At 35.8% G+C, this 10,378-nt stretch overlaps 1 protein-coding gene across 2 annotated transcripts in view; it reads right to left on the reverse strand.

The window, feature by feature from the left end:
- The window catches only part of Plpp3 (phospholipid phosphatase 3), a 115,890-nt gene extending 106,585 nt beyond the window's left edge, over positions 1-9,305 (reverse strand). The window contains exon 1 of one of the 2 annotated variants that reach the window (XM_010603638.2): positions 9,254-9,305. In XM_010603638.2, coding sequence (XP_010601940.1) covers positions 9,254-9,284 — 31 coding nt within the window. In that variant the 5' untranslated portion in view covers positions 9,285-9,305. The remainder of the gene's footprint in view (positions 1-9,253) is intronic. The other variant, XM_010603639.2, reaches the window with a different exon arrangement.
- Between the last annotated feature and the right edge of the window lie 1,073 nt (positions 9,306-10,378).

Consider the following 10,378-nt stretch of genomic DNA (forward strand, 5'->3'; position numbering starts at 1 on the left):
ATATATATATATATTATATATATATTATATAAATATCTAATAATATCTAAACCCTCCCTTCCCTTTCTTTGATAAATGGCAGCATCCTATATACACATTCTCCACTTTGCTTGTCATGTAAACTTAGCAGTATATCCTAAAGGTAACTTTGTGGTAGAATAAAAAATCTTTATTCTTTTGTTTTAATCTGCTTGATGCTCTATTATATAAATGTGCCACAGCATGTTGGTCCTACCCTTTAAAGACAACACTGGAATATTTGCAGTGATTTACCATCATCTTATTTATTTTACTAAGGAATTATAAAAGTATAATTGCTAAGTCAAAGATCAAATAAATATGTAATCTTGCCAGATATGAACTGTATTCATGCTTGTAATCCCATTTCCACTTTGGCATCTTCCTTCATGGAACCTCTATTCTGTGAAACAAGACAGACATTTGGAGATCCCCTCCAACTTTCCTTTTACTTCCTACCACTACTTACAGAGACATCAAATTAAAATAATTTTATCTCCTAGGTATGTTTCAAATTGGGTTTGACTTTTAATCCTTAAAGTTACTATTTAAATTCAAAACTTTGTGAGCTATTTTTGGACATGATCTCTTACACTTACTATTGGTATTTGGGGGCATAGGAGGGAGTATATAATAGGACATTGAATTGTTTGGAAGCTGGGGAATGCTTACTTTACTAAATAACTCCTAAACTTATTTCTGAAGACTGAAGAGGTACATATTAGGGAAACAGCATTCAAGGTAGAGGGAAAAGCATATACTAAGTTACCGTGATGTGAATATGCATGTGGAATAGAAGAAATTAAAAACAAAAAGCCAATGAATTGAAAGCACAAAGAGCAAAAGAAAATAAACCGGAGAAATAGGAAGAGGCTAAATCATGCATGGTGTATAGGCAAGGTTAAAGATACTGTATTCTAAAATACATAAGCAATATGGTTACATGAGCAGATCTGCGAATAGGAAACTATCCTGGTTGCTGGGTGAACAAAAATTGGAGTAGTTCAGGCAGGATATTGATGGTCTCTGACAGAAGCAGTGTGGCCAAGTAGAGAGATTCAAGGAGTATTTAAAAACAGATTTTATACTACATTAAGTCAGTTACAATATTTAAAAAAACATCTAAAATAGGTAATAGTGATGAATAAGTTAAAGAGGTGTTTCTCTTTACTGTGTTTCTGCTTGTGACTGCTGAACACTGGTTTCGGTCACTGATATAGGGAACATGGAAGGCTCAGGTTGGGGCAGAGTAGGGCATGGGGTGGAAACAGTGAGTTGGGTCCTTGGGGCTCGCTAAGACTGAGCTGCTGCTGTGATTACAAGATAAGTTAGTGAGCACTAAATGGAAATAAAAGTTAGAGGAGAGGTCTTGATGATCTACATTTGTGAGTCACCTGCAAGTAGTGTGATTTGAATTCCTGGGTGGAGATGGAAATGCCTAAGTATGCAACAGCAGGCAAGAGTTGAGACCTAGATTAAAGCTTCCAGGCTCACAACATGAACAACCAAGAAAGGGAAGAACACTGGGAACGGGGAAATCAGAGCATGCGAGAGGAGTTAAAGGAAGCCAGTGTAGAAAGCAAAAGATGCTCAGTTGCATTGAATGCTACATGAGGTTGCATTAAAATGAAGCCATGAAAGATGATCATTAGAGTGAGCAATGGAGAAGTCATTGGAAACTTCAATAAGGGCAGTTTCAGGGAAGTAGTAGAAGTAGAAGCATAATTAAAGTGAGTTAAGGACGAGGTAAAGATGAGAATGTTGAGACAGTTTTCTCTTTAGAGAAAGTGGACTAAAAATACAGTTCAGAAGTTTAGACATTGGGAGGACATTGGGAGGTTTAAGGGAGATCTCTTATTTTTGTTTGCTTATTTATTTATGGGCCCTGAGAATTTGCACTAAGCTACATCCCCAGTCCTTTTCTTATTTTTAATTTTTAATTACTTTTTATTTTTTTGGTACCAGGGATCAAACTCAGGTCCTTGTGTTTGCAAGGCAGTCTGTGGAACCACTGAGCTAAATCCCTAGCCCCTTATTTTTAATTTTGAAACAGCATTTCACTAAGTTGTCCAGGTAGGGCTCAAAATTTAATCCTTCTGCCTCAGTATCCTGGAGTGTTGGAATTACATGTATGTTGCTACTGTGGATGGCAAGAGAAGTCTTTGAAAGGTGAGAGAATATTTTGAGTGCAGATAGGAATAATTCAATAAAATGAGAGAGATGGTAGGAGGAGGAAGTAACAAGGAACCAAGTCTCTGAGGAGGCCAGAGGGAATTAGATCTGTATGGAAAAGCTGGCTGCAATAAGAGAAAGGACACCTCACCAGATGAAACAGGAGAGAAGATGAGGGCGGGTGAAGATAAATTTGTTGATCTAGTGATAAGATGAAGAGGAAAATTGCCCAACTGATAGTTTATACTTTCTTAATTAAATTTGTCCAGAGGCCATCATTTGAATTTGATGGGGTGGGGATAGGAAGTGTGGGGATAGGGTATTGAAGTTGATAACTCAAATAGGAAGTAAGCTTATATGGGAAGCAGAATATGACTGCTGGGCAGTGTTGACAGCTCATTTTACTTGTCAACTTGGCAGCAGAGTTGTCCTTAACATCTGTGTTGTAAATTAATCCAAATTGATCTCTGCTAGAGGTTGGTCTCAATTAACCAGATAATGGTTTTAGTTCTCCACTTCACTCATATCTTAGCCTGGATCTCGTAAAGCAGAACCTGAAACAGAGAGCTATACATGTGTTTTTATTTTATCAGGGAGTACAATCCTAGAGAAGAAGAATCGAGGACAAGCACAGTGAAGCAAGGAAGGATGGAGGGCCAAAGCAAACACGGTGGACATAAGCTGCCACTAAGTGAGGCTGATTGCTGGAAGGAATCACAAGACACTGCTCCCTCTCAGCCCAGTACTGATGTCTGTAAGTTCGAGAGGACAGCCTGGACAATACAGCGAAACTGTCTCGAAAATAAAAGATAAAGAGGGCCAGAGGTGTAGCTCATCATGAGGACTTGGGTACAGTTCCTCAAGAGCGGAACTCGGTCTTCAGCTTGGTGTACTGGAAATGTGGTAGAGACTTTGAAGAGGTGGATCCTCAAGGGCAGTGGTGGCAAGCCTATGGCAGGCATCTGCAATGGGCTGCCTGTAACACTGAAAGCTCTAGAAGGTTCACCATCACTGCTCCTGGTTCTAAGTCACAGGGCTGGGTCCTCACAAGGGATTGTGGTGAGGTGCTGATCACTTGTTCTCTCTTTCCCCTTCTCCGCCCCCATGAGATGAATGTGAACCCTTTGCCACATGCTCCTTCTGCAATGTACTGCACAGCCCCGGGCCCACGGCAATGGGCCAGTCATGGGTTGAAACTTCCAAAATTCAGTCAAAATAAGCCCTTTCTCTTTATAAGTTGACTCATTCCTAGTATGCATTATAGTAAGTAATTAAATAACATGAATATATCCAAAGAAGCATCTGATAGCATTCATAATTGGGAAAATGACTAACTTGATTTAACTAAAGTCAAATAATACTTTAGAACTGCAGACAAAAATAAAACCAGGTAGTCTGTTTCTAAGATCATTAACAGAAGCCTCCTAAATCAGACTTTACCATCAGAGATTTTAAGATGTTTCCTATCCTACAACAGGTAAATTTCTATATTCTAGCAGGAAAATTTCAGATTTGATTAGGGAAAATTTATGCAGGAAGCATTTTAAAAGTTATTATTATAATGAGAAAAAAGAGTCACATAAAATCTAAATGCTGGCTTAAAAGCAAAAACAAAAACAAAACTATAATAGTACACAGGATCCTAATGAGATAATTAATAATGTGAAATAGGAAGTAAAGCGCTAAAGATGTAGGGAAAGTGGGAAGGGTGGGGGAAAGGTAATAAGGGAGAGGAAAAAAATGTGAGAAACTGAAAAAATGGAAATAAAGTGTTTGTAAATGGGGAGGGGAGGAGGGGGTGAAGGGAGGGCAGGGATAAGGGGGAAAAATGAGAATCAAGACCTATTATGTAAAGGTACAGGATCCCAGTGATGACGGTAACTGTATTATATACCTAGATTGTACCAATAAACTCAATAAAAAGAAAAAAAAATACAAAAACAAAAACAATAAAATTCACAAAGTAGTCCTGTCCTGCCACTTAGTGCTGTCTAGCTCATGCACGGAGATTTGCAAGGAGCTGCTTCGCCTGTTCCTTCATGGTGGCAGTACCGTCAGCCTGCAACAAGACAATCCTACTTCTGATGGCCCCGGGTCTTATGGGATATGTAAGTCTTCTATCCCAGCCATCACCTTTACTAAATAGCAATAAGGAGCTTAGCCATTGTGAGGACCAGTCACTCTCCCACACCTTTTCCAATGTTCTCCTTCACCCACTGCAAGAGCTTCACCCACAGAGTCAGGGCTTAGAGAAGCTAAAGTAATAAGGTCATGTTGCAGATAAGCAGTGTACTCCATAGATATAAATCTTTTTCTAAAGTACCTTTTCTCTCTCCAGAGTCTTTAAGTCGCTCTGAGTGCCTTTGTAATATAACACTTGTTGCTCTGTACGCACAAAATCTATTTGCACATAGAGAATATTGTATTTCATAAAGTGAAGTTCACTTGAAAGGTCATTACGGCAACAAAGATGAACAAGATGACAGACAAGAGAAAAGTCACACAATATAAAGATCATTAGAAGACCGAGAAAGAGACTATATGAGGAAACTGACCAGGCTCACTTGGCCCAGAAATGAGAATGGGGATTTGATGATGGCCTTCTAATCTACAAAGGACTCTCACAAAGAATGCTATGCATAAAGTACATAATGGACAGCATGAGTCTGGGATAACTGCATGGGATAATGTACGTCCAGTGCTTCAAAGTCTAGCAAGCATTTCATATACATCATTTTATTTAAATAATTTTATAGCATTGAGTTGAATTAAAAGTGTAAATGTCAGATTAATTTTGCTATGTGCATATACGTAAGACTAGAAAAAACACAAATATTATTGATAAAAATTGAAGGATTACTGAAGACAAACATTTCCAATGAGTAGGTTTTAATTATATGGAAGAATGAGAATTCATATAGTCTGTGTTCTACCACCTAAAATCTGGGTAATTTAAGGAGCAGTTTAATTTAACTGAAGGTACAGGTAGGTATAGTTGGACATGCCAACAAAACATCAATCAGAATGAGCTCAAGTTCAAAGAGAAAGTATGGATGTATGAAAACTGCAGACTATCAGTGAAAATAGATTTATAGAAAGCAGTGAAGTTAGGAACAGAGGCTTACAGGGAATGCATGAAGCAATGGGAACAAATAGAATGATATAAAAGACTGGACATGAGATTTCTGATAACTTATGAGAACAAAAGAATATGTAAGATAGAACCCTCTAAATCATTATTCTTGAGGTCTTGTCCATCCCATTACTTATATTTGTAGGCCTACATAACTAAAATGGGTGCTTGATATAACAGTTAAGAATGACCATGTAAATATGCATGAATATGTATTATCATATCTAAGGAATTCTTAGATGAAGGTATCATCTTCTGGGATAATGCTATCATATCTTTATCTTTAAGATTATTCATTCAACAAATAGAAGAACTTGATAGAGGGCTTGTTAGGCCCTGAGGACACAACAGGGAATAAAAGAAATAGATGGTTGCTCTCATGGAGATTATGGTCTTGTACATGTGTTGTGGAAATGGGAGAGGAAGACAGGCAGGCAACAAAGAAGTAAAACGCTGCAGTCTGCAAATGACTGTAAGTGTTATTAAACATTAAATATTAAATATTAGTAGAGAACAGAGATGCGAACTTTTGGTGAATTAATGAAAAAATAACATTTGTTGTTCAGGTTAAAAATGAGGTGAAAGGAGAAACGAAATTGCATTTAAGTACATTGCCAATTTTTATGTAATAAATACATTTAATAGAATATGTACAGAAAAGAGAATAAGAGGAAACATATAGAAATATTAAGCTGATTAACTTTTTTTTAAAGATACGGTCTCAAGTACCAAACTGGCCTCAAACTCATTATAGCCCAGGCTGGGCTCAAATTTGCCATATTTTCCTGCCTCAGCCTCCAAGAGTACTGGAACTACAACTGTGCACCACCACACCCAGCTACTAATTAACTTTTCTAAAGGAATGGATGGACAAAATGACCTCTCAAAAGGGTATTTTTAGCCTTTATATTTGGTCTCATATACTACATATATGATGGACTCACAATAAATGCTTCTACTCAGTACCTAGAGAGAGAGCAGAGGAAGTAATTCATTACCTATTTTCTATAAGTGCAAATTCAAACCAACTGGTTCACAATCACCTGTGGTTTTATTTTTATAAAAGGAAGAAGCAATAAGTTTCCAGCTGTGCAACCATAAGCTTCATTTGTTTGGCCATGAGTTCACTTGGAACAGGTAAAGGAATTCAAATATATTGGTGTAGTGTACCTCAAGAATTTGTTTTTTCTTTTTAACTCAGGGGAGTTTAAGAAAATACTTTCATTTATATTTTAGATGATTGTTATCCTTCCCTCAAACATCGAGACTCAAGCTGGTAAAAAGCCACAAGCACTCCTAGAGGGACCATTATATATGCTTCCTTTGATTGAAATTAGTCCCCAACTTCCTCTTAATATAAGCACTGCAGAAGCACCATAAGTTTAGTATAAAATTGATTTGTTCATTATTAGATATCAAAATGATAAAAACATTAATACCTCTGCAGGGTACAGTGAAAAACTTTTGCAAAAATCAGCTGTTAAAATAATTTCCATTTAGCTAACAAATAGTAGGTAATTGAGGAATGAGCCAACGTGTATCTTTGTAAAGGGAAGTTTATGTCCCACTGGTGCTTATAAAGCATTTCTCAATTTGTAAAACTATGCTTTCTTGTATGTTTCTAGAGCATATAAAAGTACATTGGAAATGACATAACATCCTTTGGTTTTATGTAGTAATATTCTCTCCATTCATGTATACAAATCTTCAACATTATAATTAATTCTGGAACAGACAGTTTGCTTTGAAATAGCCATATATCAATAACATTGCAACTACCACGTGGGGAGAATAGCAGAGTGTCAGTCTTTGATGGTTCTAAAATGTTGGGCGCGGTACTGAAACAGGAATCTTCCTCAGTGTTTGAACCATGACCTGGCTGCCAATGAGGAAATTACTATTGTCTGACACTGTTATTCTTTTCATTACCATATGTATCTGTGATCTGTAACTATACAACATTGGACTCTTACAAGATGGTTTCTTTCCCCTTTGTTTCCTGTAGTCACTGGGGCATAGAGAAATCTGTCTAAAGCATTCAGTAAGCCTTAAATTCTATTTCCTGTGGGTAAAATCCTTTTTATTCTCATAACCTTTTTTGTATCAAATAAGAATAATGGCAAAGATGTTATTGAAAAAATGACTCATTGTGCTCTGAAGCTTTACAGTATAAGGGGAATCATGATGGATATATAGCTACACATTACACTGATACATAGACCTATTGTAGGCTATTGCCAGACTCCAGATTGTTTCTCATATGTACACTTTGGTGCTGATGACAGGGCAATCATCATGTTAAGGACAGTATAAATAGAGCATGTTCCATGATCTATACATAATGTTAGATTCTTTTTGTTTTGAAAATTGATTTAAGTATTTTGCCTTTTGTTTGTAATATTATGGCTTTTCACACAAGTGTATTTATAAAGTTGGCTTTGGTATCAGTCAATTTTTGTTACAGTGACATACAACTTATATTATTACATTGTATTATATAGTATACTATATATTATAGTACACTATATTATGATGGCTTATATTATTAAAGATGGATATGCCAATTGCCCTGCCCCACCCTTATACATTTCATACACATATACTGTATTGAAAGATCACACTGTACCCTATAAATATAAACATTATTATGTGTTAATTCAAAAGAAAGAAATGTAACACTGTTGCATTTTTTTAAAGGCTTCTTTCTTGTTCACAGGCCTATGAATTGACTGCACCCTTGCTGAGCTCTGGGCACTTTTTCAGTCAAGAACTATTGGGGGAAAGCTCTTCCTTTGGGGAGGTCAAGAGCTCAAGAGGCCAAGCCAACTCCTGCAAGCAATCAGACACTCAGGAAGGATTTTGGGTATGTCACATCTGTTCACATCCCATCAACCCAAGAAAGCCACGGTCAAGGTGGTAAAGAATCCCTAGGGTGGGGAAGAGTGTGAGAATAAATGCTAGCTGAATAATATAATCCATAATGACCACAGATTAACATTACAAAACTAATTAAATACTAAAATATCAATGCAAATTTAAGTACAATTGTAATAGTTATAGTGACAAGTACATACAAAGGGTGTGATTGTTTGGGAACCAGAGTAGAAGTTTAGAAAAAGAAATCTACCAAATAAATTACACTTAATAAAGTATAGAACCAAAGCATATTCAATTCTCTTTGAAACTTCCTTCATACCTCATACTGGTCTCTACCATTTTATTTGGCAGTTTGCTTTCCAATTACTTATGTCAGAAAAAAGAGCACTATTTTTTTTTTTCATTGCATACCTGAGGCCTAGTAAAATTCCTGGCCTCAATGCATGTTTGTTGAATGACTACATAAATAAATGCAGAAATAATCCAAAATATGTTGCTCTTATTTTTTCTTTTCAGTGCTGCAATCATTTATATTTTATAACTATAAAACTATCATATTTACTTTTCTCCTCTGTGTCCTGTTCCTTTTGTTTTTATTTTTATTTTATTTTATTTATTTATTTATTTATTTTCAAGACAAGGTGTCACTTTAATTCAGGCTGGCCTTGAACTCACAGTGATCCTTCTGCCTCAGCCTCCCAACAGCTGGGATTATAGGCACATACCACCATACTCAGCATTTTGTTCCTTTTCTGAGGGTTTTTTCACTTTTGTTTCCCTTAGTGAAGTTATTTTATTTTAAATAAATAAAGTCGAACACTCTTGTTTATATATATAGTATATGTATGTATTATTTTCCTGTGGATAAGCTTCACGTGCATGTGAGAAAGAGAGAGGGAGGGAAAGTTAAACAAAAAGACATGAGAAGAGAGATAAAAAGAAGGAAAGAGATCTATACATTTAGGAAGCATAATTGGAGTGTTCACTACTGTAACTGGTGAAAATCAGTTCTTGAATAAGATTCTTCCTGCATTTCTTTTGTGATTTACTTACTGGGAAAAGCTTCAGAGATGACATTCTGCATTTATGAGCTTGTCAGAAGAACAGTTACCTGAATAGCACTGTTAAAAAAAAAAAAAAGGTCAAATAGGTTGTACATTGTGGTTCCTTTTTAGGCAACAGCAAACAACCATTTAAAGGAATGATAAAGCTGATGACAAGAAAGAAAGAAAGAAAGAAAGAAAGAAAGAAAGAAAGAAAGAAAGAAAGAAAGAAAGAAAGAAGTAGGATGTAAACATTTCTATTACCTTTAAGCATATTTAATAAACATCAATTTCTATAAAATTATTACTGAACTTGACTCCCTTGTGTATTTTCCATGACTTAAGCTTCACACTAAATAATTGTTTTACAGTGAAGTTTCTTGAAAACTTCACCTTAGCAAGTCACAATAAATAAATATTTTACAATGAAGTTTATTCAAAATTGCATCTTGGGGGCCAGGGATGTACCTCAGTGGACCATGCCTGCCTGGCAAGCTCAAAGTCCTGAGTTCTAACGCGGTACTGCAAAAAAAACCAAAAAAACCAAAAAACAAAAAAACCCCAAAACCAAAACAAAACTATCTTAGAAAGTCATCCAAAAATAATATGGAGATATCATCTTTACAATTCCCCTTGCTTACTCCAACCACAGCTTTCCAACTCTGGAGGTGCTTTTAGATAGACTAAGTAGAAAATATTATCCTAATGTAGCCGCACAGAAGAAAACGGAATTTGCTCCTTCCTTTTACATGTGCATATCACATCACTACAGGAGATGCAATTGTTCATGATAAAACTTAGTTAAGTATTCATTCAGTGACCTTAGCCCTTTTTTCTTTTAGGCTAAAATGTGATAACAATGTAGAGACTAAGTGAATTATTCAAAAACTATACAGCAAAGCCAGCTTGTTTCATAAAATATCAGATTTGTGAGGAATATTTGGAAGATTTTAAAAAGATAAGACATATCATTGCAGAAACAGTGAAGTGATTACAAATAGTCAACATCTGAAACCTTCAAATTCTTCGCTTAAAGCTGAAATTTATTTACAATACAATAAAATCAAGTTATTTTTGTCTGAAAAGTGACTCTATTTATAAGATTTCATCTGATACAAACTCTGCTAAGGCTCAC

The sequence above is a fragment of the Fukomys damarensis genome, unplaced genomic scaffold (genome assembly GCF_012274545.1).
Source record: "Fukomys damarensis isolate Sample0158 unplaced genomic scaffold, DMR_v1.0_HiC HiC_scaffold_23, whole genome shotgun sequence".
In the NCBI taxonomy this organism is placed as follows: domain Eukaryota; kingdom Metazoa; phylum Chordata; class Mammalia; order Rodentia; family Bathyergidae; genus Fukomys; species Fukomys damarensis.